General features: G+C 46.3%; 1 protein-coding gene across 6 annotated transcripts; it reads left to right on the forward strand.

Moving 5' to 3' along the window:
- The first annotated feature begins 3,131 nt into the window (after positions 1-3,131).
- On the forward strand, positions 3,132-19,936 carry Ldaf1 (lipid droplet assembly factor 1). Of its 6 annotated transcripts, none has more exons than XM_042282700.2 (6): positions 3,939-4,094; positions 4,643-4,790; positions 6,234-6,432; positions 16,354-16,522; positions 17,015-17,153; positions 19,140-19,936. In XM_042282700.2, exons 3-6 carry the CDS (start codon positions 6,337-6,339, stop codon positions 19,219-19,221), a joined length of 486 nt encoding a protein of 161 aa, XP_042138634.1. In that variant the 5' UTR covers positions 3,939-4,094; positions 4,643-4,790; positions 6,234-6,336; the 3' UTR covers positions 19,222-19,936. The 6 variants fall into 6 exon arrangements, with proteins under 6 accessions (XP_076407441.1, XP_006985778.1, XP_042138634.1 ...); XM_042282702.2 differs by lacking the exon at positions 3,939-4,094 and adding an exon at positions 4,109-4,252; XM_076551326.1 differs by lacking the exons at positions 3,939-4,094; positions 4,643-4,790 and adding an exon at positions 3,132-3,191.
- The last annotated feature ends 650 nt before the right edge of the window (positions 19,937-20,586 follow it).

Consider the following 20,586-nt stretch of genomic DNA (forward strand, 5'->3'; position numbering starts at 1 on the left):
CATGCCCACTACATTAAGGGCATCTTCTTAACAATATAAGAGAAAGTCTCATTTTCCCATTTTTTTTTTTTTTTGGTTTGGGAATGTAGACACTAAACTAACCAACCACCCAACCAACTCACTAACCAAGCAACCGGCCTACAGTCACTCCAATAGGTCAACAGCAAAATTGGGACTTGAATGTGGTTATGAAAACTGATCATGGCTTTAGTTAAAAACTTATGTGTAGACTGAGGAACAATGAGAGCCAGGCTGGGCTAAAAGTGAGACCCTGTCTCCAAAGAGAGAAAAGAGAGATGGGAAAGGGAGAGAGAGAGAGAGAGAGAGAGAGAGAGAGAGAGAGAGAGAGAGAGAGAGAGAGAGAGAGAGAGAGAGAAATGGAAAAAGGGGCAGGGGAAGGAAGAGGGAGAGAGAGAGAACTAATCTCTCAGGGCACTTGTCTGTTTATTTTTAAGAAATGATGTCAGCCTTAAGACCCTCATTGTCCTCAGCTCCAAATCCCCAGGGTTGCCAGATGAAACTCAAGATGACCAGGTGACTCAGAATTTCAGGTAAGCATTTTTAAGGCAAAAATACCTTTTAAAATAAGTATATCCCAAGTACATATAAGACATGCTTATAGCAAAAAGTTATAGGTTGTTTGCCTCATAAAGGAATTGAACTGAAAGTCTTATAGTTTCAGGTAAATTTCTAAATCTGGCAACCTATGGAGGAGAGGTCAGCTGGATTTAGGTCATGTTCTGGCTCTGACTAGTAACAGAGTCAATTCACTGCTAAAGAATTGCTCCCCCCACCCCATTTCCTATTCTTCAGAGCAGCAGTCAGAGCAGATCTTAGAGGACTGAGGAAGAATTGCTTAACCAGGACAAGTGTGTTAGCTCATTGGGGTTACTATCACAAAGGGCTGAAGTCTGAGTGGCTTATTCAAATAAACAACCGTAAAACAAAACAAAACAAAACAAAGAAAAACAAGAAACTATTTCTCATAGTTCAAAAGGATAGAAGTTTTAATGTCAGCATGGCGAGATTACAGGGAGGATTCTAGACTGCCAGATTTTTATTCTGCTCTCCCCTAGTAGAGAGAGGCAAGAAAACTCTCCCCCTCTCCTCCCTTTATAAGGCATTAATCTTATTCATCTTCTTACCTAATGGCTTCCCAAAGGCCCTCACCTCCTAATACCATCACATTGAGGGACAAAGGGATAAAAATATTCAGTCCATTGCTGTAGAAAACTCTGGGAAAGCCTAGGAGAAGCTTCATAAGGCTTTATTGGATTAATCCTTTGAACGATCATGAGGTTTGCAGGCAAATGGATGGATCTAGAAAAAATCATCCTGAGTGAGGTAACCCAGACTCAGAAAGACAAATATGGTATGTACTCACTCATAGGAGGATACTAGATGTGGAACAAGGATGACTGTACTGCTACTTACATCACCAGTGAGGCTACCTGGAAAACAGGACCCCAAGAAAGACACGGGGATCACCCAATGACGGAGAAATGGATGAGATCTACATGAACAGCCTGGACATGAGTGGGAGCAATGAACAGCGAGGGTCGAGGGAAAGAGAATGGGAGATCCTAGCTGGATCAAGAACAGAGAGGGAGAACAAGGAATAGGAGATCATGGTAAACGAAGACCACACGAGAAAAGGAAGAAACAAAGTGCTAAAGAGGCCCACAGAAATCCACAAAGATACCCCCACAAAAGACTGCTAGCAATGGCCGAGAGACAGCCAGGACTGACCTACTCTGGTGATGGGATGGCCAAACACCCTAATAGTTGTGCCAGAAACCCCATCCAAGGACTGAGGAACCTGGATGCAGAGATCCACAGCTAGGCCCCTGGGTGGAGCGCTGGGAGTCTAAATAGCGAGAAAGAGGAGGGTTTATATGAGTGAGAATTGTTGAAACCAAGGTTGGATAAAGCACAGGGACAAATAGCCAAACGAATGGAAACACATGAACTATGAACCAAAGGCTGAGGGGCCCCCAACTGGATCAGGCCCTCTGAATAGGTGAGACAGTTGATTGGCTTGATCTGTTTGGGAGGCATTTAGGCAGTGGTACCAGGTCCTGGGCTCGCTGCATGAGATAGCTGTTTGAAACCTGGGACTTATACAGGGACACTTGGCTCAATCTGGGAGGAGGGGACTGGACCTGCCTGGACTGAGTCTATCAGGTCGATCTCAGTCCTTGGGGGTGGCCTTGATCTGGAGGTGGTGGGAATGGGGGGTGGGCTGGGGGGAAGGGGAGGGGGGCAGGAAGGGGGAGAACAAGGGAATCTGTGGCTGTTATGTAGAACTGAATAGTATTGTAAAATAAAATAAATAAATAAATAAACGCTGGAGTTGGGAGGAGGCAGAGGATTCAAAGAGGTGCCCCTAGATGGCACCCTTAAGCTGAAATCCCAAAGAAGTCCCCATTTTCCACAGCAGTATCTACCAGGACCTGATGGTCTAAGGAAAACAAGCCCATTCCACCCCTCACCCCCACCCCTGGGGTGGGAAATGTGTCATACTGCAGCTACAGAAAGTGCATGCAGCCAGACAAGAGTGCCTGAAATTAAAAACTTCAGAGACACACCCTTGTCTCCCCATGCTCCCCTATGAGAGGTAAAGTCACCAACATCACACAGCCACAGCTAGACTTGGGCCCTGAGATGGGGACTCCAGAGTCCCAGCCCATAGTTTCTCACTGTAAGCTCAAAGGCCGTGCTTCTGAATACCGGATGATTGCACCCCATCCCCCAGTCCCTTGGAAACATTTTCAGCCATCGCAGCTGGGAGGGGATGTTACCATATTTGTATTCATTTCGTGGGTAGAACCCAGGAATGCTTCTAGGCACCCCTCAGTGCTCTCAGGACATCTCAGAAACAGACTCATCGCAACTCAAATGCTAATAGTACTGCCATTGAGTAATTGTGCTTCTCAGGCCTGGATTTGGAACCAGGAAACATAGGTTTCTCTACCATGGATCCTTGAGAAGAGAATCTGAGTTTATTCATAAACCTTATCTGCTGTGGATATCGTTCTATATAAATAAAACACTGATGGCCAGTGACCAGGCAGGAAGTAGGTGGCCAGGCAGGAAGTAGGTGAGACAAGGAGAGAGGAGAATTCTGGGAAGCGGAAGGCTGAGGGGAGAGACACTGCAGCCACTGCCAGGACAAGGAAGATAAAGTACTGGTAAGCCACCAGCCACGTGGCAAGGTATAGATTTATAGAAATGGGTTAATTTAAGATAAAAGAACAGTTAACAAGAAGCCTGCCACGGCCATACAGTTTATAAGTGATATAAGCGTCTGAGTGATTATTTTATAAGTGGATTGTGGGACTGCAGGCCTTGGGGAACCTGGAGAGAAGCCCTCCAGCAACACTTATCCCTCTGGCTCTCCATTTTTTTCTTTGTTGTTGTTGTTGTTGTTGTTTTTGTTTTTAAATCCGTAAAATGGAGATAATCCATCTCTAAGATTCCATGGCTGCCAACATTTGCATTTACGTAACGCCTAGACTTTCCACACACCGACTTGTGTGACTTGAACTCCGGGGGTGAATCCAGAACTGGATCTGTATGGAGAAGGGGAAACCCTAAATTCCTCTAAAAACCCACATTTGGCTGCCAGTCCACCTGAGACGTGGCCCCAGAACTTTCACTCCAAGCCACTGCTGTAGGAAGTGACTGTCTCCAAGCGTTCATTTCCTCATTAGTCAGCCTCTAGAGTCTAGAAGTTTGTAGGGGTTGTTCTTAGAGTGTGTGGGAAGAAGCGAATGAGCCTGGCAAAGCTGGCAGCCGCGCAGCTGGGTGCCAGGATACCCGATCCTTCCTGTTCTGGCTGGAAAGGCACGGCAGGGACCTGTGCCTGGGCGGAGGACCAGTGCCAATCCTGGCTGAGGGGCGGGGCCTGGGAGAGGGGCGTGGTAGAAGGGCGTGGCTTCGGCCTAGTTGAAGGAAGAGCGCTGGGGGTGGGGAGGAGCAAGTCAAGTCTAGCTCCGGTCCACGATCAGGCCTGAGTCGGGTCTCTTCTTCCTCCCACTTCGCTTCTCGCCCTCGGTGGCTGCAGAGCTGGGTGTCGGGGCAGCTAGCACCAGGTGAGAGAGCAAAGCTGTGGGGTGTGGAGTTTAGGGGACCTCGACTGGCTGAATCCCCCAAGCTCGGCCCTGGGAAGTGGAGGAGTTCAGGGGCCACCAAGGGAGAGTGCACTAGCTTCCTCCGCCTGCAGCTGTTGGCCTCTGGGTTGGTCTTGAAGGTACCTGATGCGGATGGGAGGTCACGGGGCGATCCATTTCCAGCCATCCCCGCGCTTACACACCGGCAGCTAGATCTGGTTAGAAAAGGGGCGGGGGGCGCCAGTGCCAATCCGCGAACGAGGCCCTGCCTCCTTTTTGGGAAACCTGAATGGGAAGACTTGGAGTCTTGCTTGGGCATCCACAGCTTCTCTCTAGGACTGGTCAATAGGGCTGGCCATGCGCCACAGTAGGAGGGAGCTGCAGGTATCAAAGGTGGGTTTGCCCAGAAGATCAGTGACAGGGTGCCCAACTACCCTGAGTTCCGTTTCTTAGTTTTGGGGCCGGATGGTCAGGGGTCAGATTTACATCTGCATCACACCCTTTCCTTCTCTCTGGATCTCCGCCCTTAGATTGAAAGTCTCAACACTCTTCGGAAAGGGGGACCGGGATAGGTTTCCAGGCGTCCGGAAGGCCCTGTCCACAGCTTGGGGATTCGACCCAACCCGCAGCTGGAACGTTCACGGTGGCGGTTTGCTCGTGGGACGCTGGAGTCGGGAGGCAAGGCTTTATTTGGAGCCTTGTAAGGGGGCGGGGCCTGTTCTCTGAGAACCTGACGAGGCCCCCAAGCTCAGAGTAGGCGGGGCGCCCTAGGCTAGTTGGGGTGGCGCCTTCTGTCCTTCCCCAAGACGCTGCTTCGCTGCTTCCTGTCTGCACAGGGACCCTAGAAGGAGTAGAGGGCCTGGGAATTGGTTGGTGGCTAGGTAAATGCGTGTGCCAACTGTGGTCCTCCGCCTTCTTCCCACGCTTGCCTCTATCAGACTCCCCAGACAGGTCTGGATAGCACTTCTTTCCCAGGGCAAAGAAGACTTGTAAGGGGGCAGCTGGGCTTGTTTTAGCCCGCTGTAGAGATGAGATTAGGTGAACTGAAGGCTGGGACCATCCTAAATTCAACATCAGTGCCAGCTGCTGCAATAACGACATAAATATGGGTGCAGGAGTTGGTTCTCCCCTGGCCAAGAGGAGAGAATCTCTTTTCAGCTGGTGTGATGAAACCGTGCACACTAGACTGTAGTGTAGACAGTGGTAAGGTATGCTTCCTCACTGTAACACAGGACAGGCAAGTGGGGTATTCAATATGGTAAATAAGCGTGATGTGATGCCCTCTCAGTTACCTTTTGCACCGAGACAGAATCTACTGACACAATTATGTGAGATCAGGAGATTATTGTCTGCCAGGAGACAGGCAGAGATCCCGTTCTGTCCAACCCAGACAGATGTTCTGGGAAACAGAAAATAAGAATAATATATTTTTTTTTAATTTGAAAACTCAACCAGGGCTAAAGGTGTATCTAATTTGGCTCATTGCCTTCATGAAAAACATAAACAATGGGAAGTCTTGCAAATTCTAGGCTGTTGAGTGACAGAAAATAATTGTGCCACAGCCTTGAGGATGAGTAGTGTTAGTGAGGACCTCACCATACATAAATAAAGGGTGGCATTGTGTCATGTGCCTAGGGGCCAAATAAAGAAGAGAGAGCATCCCAAGTCCCCATTGGAGGAGAAAAGAGAGTAATTCAGTTTTCTTGTTTGTCAAATGTTCTTTCAACTTTAGGCTAAAAGATATACATGTCTTCCTAGCTCTTTTTCTATACCGTGTGTGTGTGTGTGTGTGTGTGTGTGTGTGTGTGTGTGTGTGTGTGTAAAACAGTGAAGTGTTTATAATATATAGATTTAACTTCTTCCTTCTAGCTTGCTGGTCATTATATATTATAAACAGGAATGTGATTTTCTGTTTACATACCTTTGGGTATATTTTCATATATCTATTATCTTCATTTAGGTTCATGATAAATAAATTGCTGAATCAAAGTGTGTGCAGCTTAAAATTTTGATAAATATTATCAAGATATGTCCATCCGCATGCCCACCATCAGTATGTAGGGGATGGTACAAGCTCCTTGGAGACTGCTAATGATTCAAGAAACTTTTTGTTTTTTTCAGTGATAGCAAGAGACAGGCGACATGAGAGATTGGGCTACATGCTGCATCAGTGAACTTACTGGTAGAAGAAATAATCTAGAGCGAAACTGAAGGACATTTCAAGATGGCCAAAGAAGAGCCCCCGAGTGTCTCCAGAGACTTACAGGAGCTGCAGAGGAAGCTGTGTTTGCTGCTGGAGTCCTTCCAGAATAACTCAAAGGTCAGTCTCCAATGCCATGTATAATGGGAAGTTAACACTGGGCTGAACAAGACAGAATGCTGTTTCTTCCTCTAATAGGAATCTACAGGAAAGTCAGGAGTCTTTCTCATAGTTCCTTGCTATGTCTGGGTTGTGGCCATGTTCACTGCGGCTGCTAGAGCATCAGCGACCATACTGACATTCGAGGCGACAGGACAGCAGGGGAGCGGGAAGAACAATTGTTTTCAAGCCACCTCCAAACTAAGGAAGGTTCCTGGAAGTCACAGAGAATTGCAGACCACTTCCAGTTACACCCCACAGAATGCAGACTTTGGTTGGATAGTCACCCGTCATGGCGACTGCCAACTTCCCCTGGATTGAAAGAGGCCACTCTTAGTCCACATGGCAGACACTACTCTTTTCTTTGAAAAGTTTGGTTCATCTATTCCCCTAAGAAAGGGGCCAGCCAATACCTAGTTTAAGATCTGTGTTTTGTATTTCATTAGAAATCCATCATCCGACAGAAATGTGATTTTAGCCACATGTGCACTAAAATTTTTTGGTACCTAATCTTAAGTACAAAGAAGCAATGGGTTAATTTTAAGAATATCTCTTAGTTAATATATCAAAAATAGTATTGTTTCAGCATGTAGTCATTATAAAAAATTAACAGAAAAGAAAATATTTTACATTCCTTTTTGTACTGACTCTGAAATCTAGGTTGAGTGGGTGAAACTCTTGTCTGGCTATCATAAGCACGTAGGTTTTAATTCCCATACCCACATAAAGATGGGTGCAGAAGCACATCTCTATTATCCCAGTGTTTCTATAGCAACATGGGAGGTGGAGATAGGAGGGTCCTGGGAAGCTTGTGGGCCAGCTAGCCTGTCTTATTCAGTGGCAAAATAAAACGAAATCCCAAGGAGACCCTGTTACAAAGAACAGGTAGGAGGCAAGGGCCCACACCTGAGGCTGTCCTCAGACTTCCACATGGGTACCATTACATGTATGCACTCACATACATGAAAACACACACATTCACTTACATTGTATATACATATATACAAAAAGATTTTTTTTAAAAAAGTGCTAGCTAGCTAATACTATTATCATTTTGTCTTTCTGGACTTCTATGCCATGTATACTTAAAGTATGTATGTATATAAAGTGATGGGAACTCTTTTGTAATTTTTTTCCTATTAGACAGCACATTTCACCAGCATCTATAAAACAGATCCATTGCCATCTAAAGTCATATGCTTCACGGAAGTCTTCTGTGGGACATGCTTCAGAATGCATTTGGCATATTGCTGACGTACCAGTCTATTTTTAAAATGGACAAGCAGCCTTTTAGTTAGTTGGCCGAGACTCTATTTAATGAGTTGGCTCAGTTACAAAGGTCCTCATGGCCTTTGCACATTTACAGTTCATTCTCATGACTTCTGGGAGATGTTCTCTGTAAAGGCATCAACAGACACTGGATTCAAAAATACCAAACAGACCACTGGTTCTCTAGGAAATAAGGAACTCAGGTCCTTCAAGCTTCTAGTCACAACAGATGATATGGTCCTTATCTTATGTGTATTTCTGGAAAGATGCATTAATGTATATAATGTACACTGTTGATTGTTGACATTGAATGCTGGGCCAGCAGCAGGCTGATTCATGTCTCAAACAAACATACACATCTTCTTCATAAGGAACTATAACAGAAAGATACTGGTGGTTGTCATGGCAATGTGCATTAAAAAATGTTGGGATTGCCAACCAGAAATCAAAAATATAAACTTTGTGGCATTAAATAGGCCATGATGCTATAGTTTGGTTCTTCAGTGTCCCAGAGAGGCCCACATGCTAAAGGCTTGGCCAAGGGCATGGTTATGGGGAGGTAGACTCTTCAGACTTCATTGAATTTCAGGCTCAAACCAAACAAGCTGGGGATGTGCTTGTCAGATGACTCAGTCTTGACATCAAAGATGCTCAGAGGACTCATTTTAAGTTCCAAGTAAATTTAAGTGAGTAGAAAAATCCTCAAACATGGGATTGCAGATGATAAGGATTGTGTGTTTATTAACCTTATTGAGGCCTTACTAAACTCCAACCTTTTACCAGGCATCTAGCACATCTTAGTTAATATTTATACCTACCTTCTGAAGTAGGCATTTCAAAGCAGATGAACTTTCTTCTTCTTCTTTCCTTTTGACAGCTCAGCTGTGCACACCAGAGTAGGTTTGGGCGAGATAATTCCCCAGCTAGCTCCACTCAGAAAGGTGGGGAACTTGTCAGTTCTCTATGGCCTGAGGTTCTCAGGTAGTCTTGAGATGGAATTATGTCTCTTACAAGTTTTTAGTATATTAAGTCATGTTACTTGTCCTTTTAAAAATATTCATTGTATGTGCATGTGTGTGCTACATGGGTTGTGCCTGAATGCATGTATGTGCATCACCTACATGCAGTCCCTGCAGAGGCCAGAAGAGGGCATTGGATCCTTGGAACTGGAATTACAGCCACCTATGTGGGTTCTGGGAACTGAACTCAAATGCTCTTCAAAAGCAGTGAGTGCTCTTAACCACCCAGCCACCTCTCCAGCCCACAGGTTACATTAGTGTAAAGTGACTTTGAAAGAAAAAGGAGAACAAAACACCTCTGAACTGTGTCAGTCAGATTCTCTGTTTTAGATCATCCTGGGGCAGAGGGCAGCATAGAACAGAGTAGCTCACATCATGGTAGCCAGTAAGCAGGGGGATGGGATGGGGATAGACAGACAGACAACACACACACACACACACACACACACACACACACACACACACACACACACACACACACACACACGTTGCTTCAGGAATACATAGGGTAAAATGTAGCCCCAAGGACATGTCCCCAGTGACCCTCTTCCTACAGCTAGGCTCTATCTCCTGTAATTTCCACAACCATCCAAACAAGCGGGATCAGCTGGGGACCTAGGCTTCTTCACAGCATGTGAATCAGCAGGAGCTGCTTTATATTCAAATCGTAACAAAAGCCATCACTTACAAACAGTGGTGGTAACCCCAGTGAGCAGTAAGACCCTTCAGTGTGTAATGTTTACATACTAGTGAGTGTAACCACAGCAGATGTAATTATGTATTTTTATTTTCACTTGGTGGGGTGCTGTTTTTACATGCCGAAGTGTGGGACTTCAGAATAATTTACACGGGACTTCAGAATAGTTTACACGTATCACTAGAACATCAAACAAAGGATATCAGATTGACATACCATAATTTATATAGCCACCCCTTGTCTCTGGGAAATGTAGATTGCTTCTTTCCCTCATGTAATTTGTGCTCTTTTCTCACGGTTTAATGAGCTCTTTGAACTTCAGATGAGGCTACATAGGCCTCTAGATGGAATGGGTATGAAATTGTTCCACCCTGTCTGTAGTGCTTGTCCAGGTCTTAATTGTCTTACTTCCAGAATTCAAGAGACAGGAACTTGCTTAAAATAGTTTAAGCAAGTGGACAGGTGGGACCTTCCATGGCTTTAAGAGACTTTAAGACGTCCCCAGGAGCCGTGGGTGGAGTAAAGCATGGCTGTCTCTGGACTAGAACCAGGGTCAAGCTGGTGGCTGGTGCCAGAAGTCGCTCTCAGCATGCCTCTTCCTTGGCTGTGTAGCTTCTCACATTAGCTCCTTGTGTATTCCCTTCATCCCCAGACTCTGCAGCCTACTTCCCTTGGTGTTTCCATTCACATGGGCAAACATGGTTGTCCAGGCTGGTACCCTTCTCTCCTCATGTCTCCTTTAGCACCTGTTGAAGATCTAGGAGTTTCAGTTTCCTATCCGTGGAAACACGAGTGTTGCTGGTACATTCATTCACCTGTGGCCCATTGGACTGGGACCTTGGATTTTGTTTGAAATGCACATGTCAGGGGTGCCCTCCTGATGGGGGAAGGAGCCATTTTCAGGGAAGCGGAACACAGGTAGAACACCAGTAGGTGGGTGACCAGGTTGGCATCTCCTGATGTGAATTTTCTGTGACAGATGATTTTCTTCTCATGTCAGACCTTCCTTGGCATGAGGAAGATTTTAGGGCCACCTCCCAGGAATCCACATGCCGTACCTGGATCATGTACCAGCAGGCACCCAGAGCCTAATCCAGGAGAGGCTGTTGTAGCACAGTGCCTCTGATTTGTTATCACTGTGTCGTGATCCTTACTGCTGTCGTTGTCCTCTGTCCACCAGGTCCTTCTCCTCTAAGGCAGTGAGAAACAGTGAGTCGATTGTCTTACATTCTCACAGTAGAGAGTTTTCCTGGCTGTGAATAGCCTCAGGTGGAACCATCTTGTCACACATCCTGACCACATGGGCCTGATTCTAGTAGCTCTCATGCCAGAGTGCATTTATAAATAAATGCTCTTGTCTGACCTTGGGTACATTAATTCAGTTCGTTTCCAGCTCCTCTTATCTGGAATGAGCAACACCAGGCCTTGGGCTGCTGGGAGGATTATCTGGGATGCCATTGGAGAAGGCTCTTGCACTAGCCTGGCTACGATGGTGCCATTTGCTCGAAGTCTGGCATCCTGGGTTGTTCAGGTTAGCAATGGAAAATTGCAGGGCATGCCACAACATGCTAACCTCTCTCTCTTTCTTCCTATTGTGACATTCTGTCTGTTGCCAGGAAAGCGAAACATGGTGATGTTTGAAGACTTTGGTCTTGGGTATTGTTAAGTTGCTCTTCAATATCTGCCCTGCAACTTTGTAGGGGAAAATACATGAAGACGTGTATGGAGGGCCTGACATGTTAGCGGCTAAGCTAGCCAGGCACCTTTAGGGGAGAAGGCCTTACTGCATACTTTCAAAGTAGCCTTTGTTTCTCTTCTGTTAAAAGTGGCTTGGGGGGAGGGATGGTCAGCAGGTAAGGTGCCTGAGGAAGTGAGTTCAGTTCTCAGAACCGTCACTAAAAAAGAATACAGGAGTGATGGCTTATACTTAGATGCCAGTATTGGGGAGGTGGAGACAGGTGGATCTCTGGGGTTTGGTGGCCTGCCAGTCTAGCCTACTTGGTGAGTTCCAGGCCAGTGAAGTGAGAGACAGGTAGATAGATAGTGCCTGAGGAACAACACTTGAGGGTATCCTTTGGCCTTCAAATGTGTTCCACACACATGTGCACCCAAGTGAGCACACACACACAGAGAGAGAGAGAGAGAGAGAGAGAGAGAGAGAGAGAGAGAGAGAGAGAGAGAGAACTGGGTGTTTCCAGAGGAGTTCACATCACTATTTTTAGTAGCATGAGCTTAGAGTGCCCTAAAGTACTCCTGCATGCTGTTTTTACCTTTTGAACATGTGCATTATGATCTTGAGTCAAGCATGTTCCCAAATCTTTCCTTCTCGAACTGAACATGCTGGGGAATGTGCTAACCTCTAAAGTGTTTTCCTGCCGGGCGTTGGTGGCGCACGCCTTTAATCCCAGCACTCGGGAGGCGGAGGCAGGCGGATCTCTGTGAGTTCGAGGCCAGCCTGGGCTACCAAGTGAGCTCCAGGAAAGGCGCAAAGCTACACAGAGAAACCCTGTCTTGAAAAACCAAAAAAAAAAAAAAAAAAAAAAAAAAAAAAGTGTTTTCCTATGTGGATATGTGTAGCTCTCTGGATGATCCCCCCCCCTTCCCTTGCTCGAGGGTGTTACTTTGGGAATGACCCCTGCAATCTCCTTACCTGCTGCAGGTAGGGAGTCTTCGTGGCCCTGCTTATTTTGGCTTTGCACTTGGCAAGATGCAAGCCCATTGGTTAGACTATTAAAAAGGTGCCTGGAACCTGTATTTAATGAGTGTAATCGTTAGGTACACATGAACCATGCTGTCTCCACGACTTTCTGTCCTGATGAAGGTCATTCTTTCCCAGAGAAAGCAATTCCTGGGTTGACTGTTTTGTCTTAGTTACTTTTCTATTGCTGTGATCAAAGCAACTTACAGAAGGAAGGGTTTATTTTGGGTTGATGGCTCCAGAGGGCTAAGAGTCCTTCACCATCACATCGGGGAAGCGTGGTAGCAAGCACCAGGAATGGTGGCAGGAATAGCTGAGAGCTCACACCTCAACCCCAAGCAGGAAGCAGAGAACAACCTCATGATGGTGTAAGTCTTTAAACTCTCAAAACCCGCCCTCAGTGTGACAGGCTTCCTCCAGCAAGGTCACAGCTCATAAACCTACCCAGTCAGCACCACTGGCTGGGGACCAGTTACTCCAATATCTGAGCCTATGGGGCCATTCTCATTCAAACCACCACGTGGTTTAATGTATGGGTGATGGGGATGGTTTGCCAGCCTGCCTGCCTGCCCGACTGCCTGCCTTCCTTCCTTCCTTCCTTCCTTCCTTCCTTCCTTCCTTCCTTCCTTCCTTCCTTCCTTCCTTCCTTCCCTCCTTCCTTCCTGTCTCCCTCCCTCCCTCATCCTCCCTTCCTCCCTCACTTCCTCCTTTCCTTCCTTCCTCCCTTCCTCCCTTCCTCCTAATGTGAGATCTTGATAGACAGCCCAAGCTGGCCTCAATCCTCCCAAGTGCTGGAATTAGCTATATCTATGTGCCACCATTCCTGCTTTAACTGGCACACTCTTTAAATAGTGTCTTTGCATTTCTGAATGATCTGTTTGGGGGGTGTTTAGAGGCCACACTCAGAAGAGGTTCTGAAAGAGGGTGGTTCTCTGAGGACTGGAAGTAGGACATTCTTACCTTTTGCTTCTTGGATTCCCCATGCCAAAACTGTCCCCAGGTCCTATTGGTTTCTCCTTTGTCATTTAATCTGCAGGCTACATCCTTCCCCTGCCACACTGGCCCAGATTTGGCCATTCACTCATACTCTTGCCTGGTTTCCTGTAAATCTCCCTAATTGCCTCTTGCATACCCATCCCAGGTTCATCTTACTTAAATTTCTCCTTTGTGTATGTCACAGCCCCAGCCACGTGCTCTCAATTTACCCCTTATTTTGTTTATTTTTTCCTGCGATAAAACTTACATAGTACAATAGACAAATCTGAGTCACATACGTAATTTAAATGTTTTTATTTTAAAACAAAATGAGCCAGGGGTGGTGAGTCTTACTTATCATCCTAGCACTCCAGTTATGAGGCAGGTGAATTATAAGTTCAAGGCAATAGTGACACTCTATCTCAAATTAAAAATAAACAATAAAAAAGGAAGCCATGAAATGAAACCGAATATAGCCTAAACTATGATTTAAGTATGTGGTTATTTTAAGAAACCATTAATGAGATAGCCTTGATTTTTTTTCCCCTCAAACACATAGAGCGTATCTCATTCAGATGCCGGATTTCCATTTCTTCAGCATTCACAAACTTTATCCGCCTCCCTCTCCTTCAGTGCCCTAACGTAGGACGGTCTCAGAGGTGGTTCCTGGTGTGCTTACAGGTTACTAGACAGCTAAACCACAAGATCTTGGAAGGCAGGAGGCAGCATGGCTAGAAGACATTGTGTGGTGTGCCAGGAAGTGACGTTTGTCATGTTTTAGGAGGCAGTGTTGAAGCCCAGGACAGTGTCTGTGGCTGCTCTCAATGGCCTCCTCTGTTTAAGCAGGGTGAGCCATGCCTGGTTGCCATCACCTGACCTGTAAACCCTCCTCTTTCTAACTTGCCTCCAAATTCCCACCCATAGGATTACTTAGATGGAAATCTGTTTCCAGGAGAAGTATGTGATTTGGAAAAAGGCACTTCTGATAATGGCACTTCATTTCAGCCACTGGCCTCCAAGGTCCTAAGGAATGAGACAAAGGAAAGACCAGTTTTTCCTTTGGAGGAAGTGCTCCCTGCCCCCAGCTTTTTTTTTTCTTTTTATTCACTGTTATGTTTTTGAAAAAAAGTAATTTTTATACAATATATTCCATCCTGGTTTCCTCCTCTTCCTCTTTCTCCTCCCAGATAGTCGGCACCCACCCAACTCCATGTCCTTTCTTTCTCTCTCTTCAAAACAAACAGGCACACTGGACAGTGGTGGCACACACCTTTAATCCCAGCATTTGGGAGGCAGAGGCAGGTGGGTCTTTGAGTTTGAGGCCAGCCTGGGCTACAGAGCGAGTTCCAGGGCTACACAAACAAAACAAACAAACAAACAAACAAAAACAAGAAACAGACAAACAAACAAAAAACAACCAATCCTAAAACAGGCAAACAAAAAAACAAAGCATAATAAACAAAAAGAAAACAACACAAGAAACATACACATACAAAATCCATAAAAACACAAAATTGGAAACCATAATATACAAGCAAAAGGCCAGTAAGACAAAAAAAAAAAAAAATGTCCAAACAGAGCACTATGAGACAAAAAGTCTACAAAAATACCATTGAGTTAATTTCGTGTTGGCCATCTACTGCTAGGCATGGAGCCTACTCATAAGCCAGTGAGACTCCATTTAAAGAAACTCATTTTTTCCTTTGCAAGTGGATAGCGTCTTAGTTAGGGATGGAAGCCCATGTGCATTTGACCCTCTCAGTGCTGGGAAGATGTCCACCTTGAAATCGTGCAGGCCCTGTGCATGCTGCCACAGTCTCTGTGAGTTCAGATGTGCAGTAGTCCTGTTGTGTCTGGAAGATGCTGTTTCCTTGGAGTCTTCCATTCCCCTTGACTCTTAGATCTTTCTGCTTCCTCTTTCCCGCTGTGAACCCTAAGGGGAGGGGTTTGATGAAGACATCCCATTTAGGACTGAATATTCCCAAATCTCTCATTCTCTGTACAGTTTTCCGGCTGGGTGTCTCTGCATTCGTCCTGTCTACTGCAAGAAGAAGCGTCTGCTGACGGCTGAGTGAGGCACTGATCTATAAGCAGAGCAGAATGTAGTAGGAGTCATTTTATCACTGTTTCTCCAGCAGAACAATAGTATTTGGCTTCCCCTAGGCCCGTCTAGTCTAGATTCTTGGCCATGGGAGCAGTGGGAAGCATGCATGGGTTCCATTTTGTGGCATGGGCCTTAAATCTAATTCCTGCTGCTGCTGCTGCACATGTGGTCAAGTCATTGCTGCAGACTGCAGAGTTGGTAGCTGGGTTGGTGGTTACTTTTCTACGGGAAGGTGTCTGAATGATGGGATCTTTCAGCGAATGGGCTCCAATGCCGGTAATGAGGAGGGTGAAACCCTGAGACCTGAAAACTGAGGGGGATGCTCATCCTTGTGAGGTTGACTAAGACCAACTCTGCACGAGAGCAGCCTTCTCCATAGAGTGTGGTTCCCCCATCCCTTAGCCTGGTGAAGGAGGGCAATCTGTTTATTAAAGCATTATATGGTTGCCGTCATCAGTCTGTGGCCAACTATAGCATCCGGCTTGGTACCATGGAAGCATTGAGATTGCAAGTCATTGTATGCATTTGGCATTTGGAGTCAAAGATCCAAAGTTTGAATATCTAGGCTTTGTCCCTAGGAAACTGGGTGACTCCAAAGAAGCCATTTAGCCCATCGCATCTCAAACTTTAATGTGTACATGAAGCACCTGGGTTCTTGTTGAAAAGCAGAATTGGATGCAGTAGGTGTCAGGTGGAGCCTAATGCTCTTCATCTCCAATAAGCCTGTGAGTGATGCTGAGTAGCTAGGACTTAACTCTTCTGTTCCTTGGTGACCTTAGTCATGACAACCTTGTCTGCAGAGCAGTAGGCACATTGCACACATAAGAGGGTGTTATTCAGAGAGGGTGTGTGTTAGGCAAGAGAGCGGTAACCTGACCTTTCCTCCTCTCACAGGACTTGACACTGGGTGGGAACCTCACACTTGCCCCCCTCCCCACAGCTTCCTTATGTTGCTGCCAGGTGCCTCATGTCTTGGGAGATGTTTTGTACTGATGTATGTGAGCCTCTGACTTGCCAGAGGCCTCTGCCTCTGGCTGTACTTCCCACAGCTGGGGCAGATCAGCTCAGTCTGAGATTTGGACCCAGTGCTTAACCCTGGCTTTTTGTCCTTTGCCTGCAGGTGGTTGCCTTCATGAAGTCCCCAGTGGGTCGGTACCTGGACAAGCATCCTTTCCTGGCTCTCACCGTGCTGATGTTTGTTAGCATGTCAGCCATCCCTGTCGGCTTCTTCCTGCTCATCGTGGTGCTCACCTCCCTGGGTGCCCTTATGGGGGCCATAATACTGGAAGGTACTCTGTCCAAGGTTATTGGGAAGTAACTCAATAGAGTGGACAGCTTTTATTGAACATCTGCCATTCTTATCAAAGATAAGTCTTTCTGGTCCAAGGCAGCTTGTCAGAGTAATTAAAACACAGGCTCTTATGTTCTATCAGCCATCCATTACCACCATTGTGATTTGGGATGTGACTTACTCCTTCTGAGCCTTAAATTAGACAACAAGATAAGCAAAGAGACCCCACGTGTAATACGGTTTGTGAACAGTAGGGGATGGAGGCAACCAGAGGCCCAGCCGGTTGATACCAGAAGCTGAGGCCGACCTAGGTGTTGAACTTCCTGCCATTATAAATGATGTCAGAAATGTGAATTTTTATGGGAAACCTCCTGACTTCAAAAATCCGGGTTAGCTGCCAATATTTGAAATCCCCTTTTAAAAGCCCAGGGTCTTCTCATTTTCAGTCCGTTTCAGATGAAGGCACCTCCTAACCATGCTCTCCTCCTAGGACTGATCATCTCTGTGTGCGGTCTCTCACTGCTCTGCATCCTCTGTGGCTTGGGCTTCGTATCGCTTGCCATGTCAGGGATAACCATGGTGTCCTATGTGGTCGTGTCCTGCCTCATGAGCTACTGGTTTTCTCCCAGGTAAATACACGCCAATGGAACAACTCAATCTTGGGCATTTGAGGGGTTCACACAGATTAACTCTCTGCTCCCTCTTGGTGTCTAGCAGCCAAATTATAAGAGATGGGTGTTCTTCACAGCTGCCTGTAGACATTAGATGTCAGCTCCATGTTCACAGTAGAGTGTCACACACATACATACAAACATCACTCCCCTCGTCCATCACCCACAGAGCTCATCTCATGGCTGTAGTAGCCTGTGAGGCAGTTACTTACTCTTTTAAAAAGATATCTTTAATGTACAAAGGCCAAATGGGGGCAGAGTTTAGGTGGTTTGGGAGGCAGGTGAACAACAGGAGGCTTGTTCGTCAGGTTGCCATGCCTACCTCCCAGGGTGGTACAGGAGCTGGGAAGTAGCTATCCCCACAGTCTACCTCGGTCTCCTCTGCTTGTCACAGTATGAGCTTCTCCGCATGGTGAATGTGGCTCATGTTTACTATGTGGAGTTTTTGCCCCCATAGTGTGGTTCCTGGGTCTGGAGGAACAGTGACCTTTTTAGATGCTGGAGGGAGACCCAGCGGTGCTGGAGTGCTTGGGAGACAATCTTTCATAATGTGCTACCTCCTGCTACTCAAGGGGTTTTCAAAGGCCACTGTTTTGATACTCGATTTTTGTGCTGCGTATAGATTTTAGATTCTAAGTTCCCATGTACTGAGTCTCTCTTGTACTTGAGTTTTCGCTGATTTGATGACTGTGGCTAAGGTACTTGCTTCCCGTATTGCTTAGTGCCAGAGTCTCTGTTGAGCACATTCCAGCCTCATCTCATTTAACTCTTGGGGTGAGCCTCATTCTGTGATTGGGACGTGAAAACCAAGTGCACAAGCTGAGACTAGCTGAGAAGGGACTTAAATCCAGGTCAGCTGAGTCTGGTAAAACTCTCAGCCAAACATAAAGTGGCTATAAAGCATAGATAATCAACAATCTCTGGAAAGGGACGACAGTAAATACTCTAGGGCATTTAACCCGTGGCCAGCCTCTCAGCCCTGCTGCTGTACCATGAGAGCAGGTAATAAGCAAATAAGCCGGTCTGGCTGTGTTCCAGTGAAACTTTATTCAGACTTTACAAAAACAGATGGCTTCAAATCTATGGCCATGAGTGAATTGCCAGTCCACTCTCTAAAAAAACCATTAAGACCCTGAGCACAAAAGGCTGTCTTGTCACTTGTCTAGCTTGGTCAAGGTTCTGGGTCTGACCCCCAGCCTTCCCCTTCCCCTCAAAAAGTTTATCCTGTTCTTATCTTCTGTTGATGCATCTGTGATCTTAAATCGCTCAGGGGTTGTTCTCACACGATTGCTTAAGTGATAATCCCTGGAGTCATAGCCAAATTCTCATAAGTTGCTTTGATCACTATCAGTTTTAAAGGACACATGGTGTCCTATTTGGCTTACTCCTCCAATGCTGTGGAGCTAAAATCCCTCCCCATCCTTGAACTCTGCTTTAATTAGGCTGCGTGCTTAGAGATCATACTGCAGAAGGTAACCTAATGAGGTGCTCCAGAGACAGCTCTGGTGGAAGTCCCGAGAGTGAGGATCCGAGTTTGGAACCCCAGAACCCACATGAACATGCCAGGCATGGTATTCACTTGTAATCTCAGCACTGGCGAGACAGAGATAGCTGGGTTGCTGTGGCTTGCTGGCCAGCCAGCCCAGCCTATTCAGAGAGTTCCAGGCCAATGGGAGACCATTGTTCGGTGGGGTGGTGCTGGGGCACGGTGAGAGAGCTCCTGAGCACAAGAGACCCTTCCTACCAAGTAAAGTCTCTCCTTCGAGCTGCTCTTCCTTCTCCCCAAAGACACATCGTTAGCTAGAACTTAGATGTCAATCAGCTTGGAGGGAGGTTCAGCTTTCTTTCTTAGCTGCTGTGATCAGAGCCGAGAGTGCTGCCCATGTGGCTGGGCCATTCTCGATGTTGCTCCTAAGCGAATCATTTTGTGTTTTCACCCCACAGGCCACTGACCCAGCAAAGTGCCAACACCGACTGTCAGCTGGCTATGAAGTCCACGGACTTCGAGGGCCTCTACCAGGAATGACGGGCCGAACGGAAGCAGAGGTTGCGTTCTAAGCATGCCGGGAAAGCTCTTCCGGTCACCGCTTGCGTCATAGCTCAGAGAGAGGGCTGGAGACTTGCTCTGCTTCGCCACTCACTGTGTCTAAAGTTCTGCAGTGGCCGCCTCCCCACCCCTCCCTGCTCCCCAGGATGCAGTCCTGACCTTCGCAGAGTCCTAGGCTTCTTGAACCGGGAAGCTTGACCACTAGGGACTGTGGGTTGAGACCCAGGCCCCAACTGGGAGTAAGGTAGATTTGTTTGTGAAATTTAGTTTCATTTTATTGGGGGGGGGGCGGGGATGAAGAAGAGGGGTTTCCCCCTAGTTGTTTGAAATAAGAGGTAAAAAGAAAGAACCCAAAGAGAGCCAGCTCTTCTACCTTTTATCACTTTTTTTTCTCAGAAAGAGCAGCAACATCTGGGAATCGTGGCCTTTTTAAACTTGAAAAGCAATCTTAACCTTGCAGCCAGGAGTCCTTTAGAAAAAGTCTCAAGGCTTAGTTGTTGAGTGCCTTGATCTTTGACATATTTGCACTTGATATGTTTATATTGTTTTTTAAAAGAGCTTGCAGTATCAAGCAATTTCTTAACAAACAAACCAACCAAACACATACTGAAGACTACAAAGAAAAAAAAAAGCCTGTGTGATTTCCTCTTCATTTACTATGGTATTCTATTAAATATTTATTTGGTTCTTGTTATGTTCTCTTTCCTACCCATTCTCATATGTCAGACATGCATTAATCAGATTTCTGTCAGCTATCATGACAAAATACCAGAGCTAATTGTCTTTATAAAGGAAAAAACACAGCTTGTGCTTTTAGAGGTTTCAGCACAGAGCCCCTTAGTCCTGTTGATTTGGGCCTGAGATGGCATAGTACATGGCTGGAGTTCCTGATGGGGGCCTGCTCACCTCATGGTGGCTAGGGAGCAGAAAGAAGAGCCTGGGGTCCCAGCAGTCCCTTTAAGGGCAGCCCCCAATGACCTAACTTCTTTCCATTAGGCCCCATTCTCTAAAGAATTCCTCCTCATTCCTTCTATCCCATTAACACCATGGTCTGGTGACTAAGGCTCTGACATGTGGACCTTGGGGAAGCCATACAAAACAAAGCAAGTTCTCTGTTGATTTCACAGCCCATCCTGTGTAATGTGGGGCATTAGTTACTTTTCTTATTGTGATCAAATGCGCAACAAGTAGCAACTTCAGGGTGGAAAGGTTCATCTGGCTTATAGTTAATGGGGCTGCAGCCCATCATGGTGGGGATGGAATGGCAGCAAGTCACGTTGCACACGTAGTCAGGAAGCATTTAGAGGACTGGAAATTGAGCCCAGTTGAAAACCTCAGGGCCTG

Source organism: Peromyscus maniculatus, chromosome 1, assembly GCF_049852395.1.
Source record: "Peromyscus maniculatus bairdii isolate BWxNUB_F1_BW_parent chromosome 1, HU_Pman_BW_mat_3.1, whole genome shotgun sequence".
NCBI classification, from domain to species: Eukaryota; Metazoa; Chordata; class Mammalia; order Rodentia; family Cricetidae; genus Peromyscus; species Peromyscus maniculatus.

Bases quoted from the DNA above. Each gene is read 5' to 3' on its own strand.
- Ldaf1 (XM_076551326.1), top strand. From the start codon at position 6,337: ATGGCCAAAGAAGAGCCCCCGAGTGTCTCCAGAGACTTACAGGAGCTG. The intron at 6,433-16,353 runs GTCAGTCTCCAA...CTTTGCCTGCAG, and splicing joins CCTTCCAGAATAACTCAAAG to GTGGTTGCCTTCATGAAGTC. The intron at 17,154-19,139 runs GTAAATACACGC...TTCACCCCACAG, and splicing joins AGCTACTGGTTTTCTCCCAG to GCCACTGACCCAGCAAAGTG.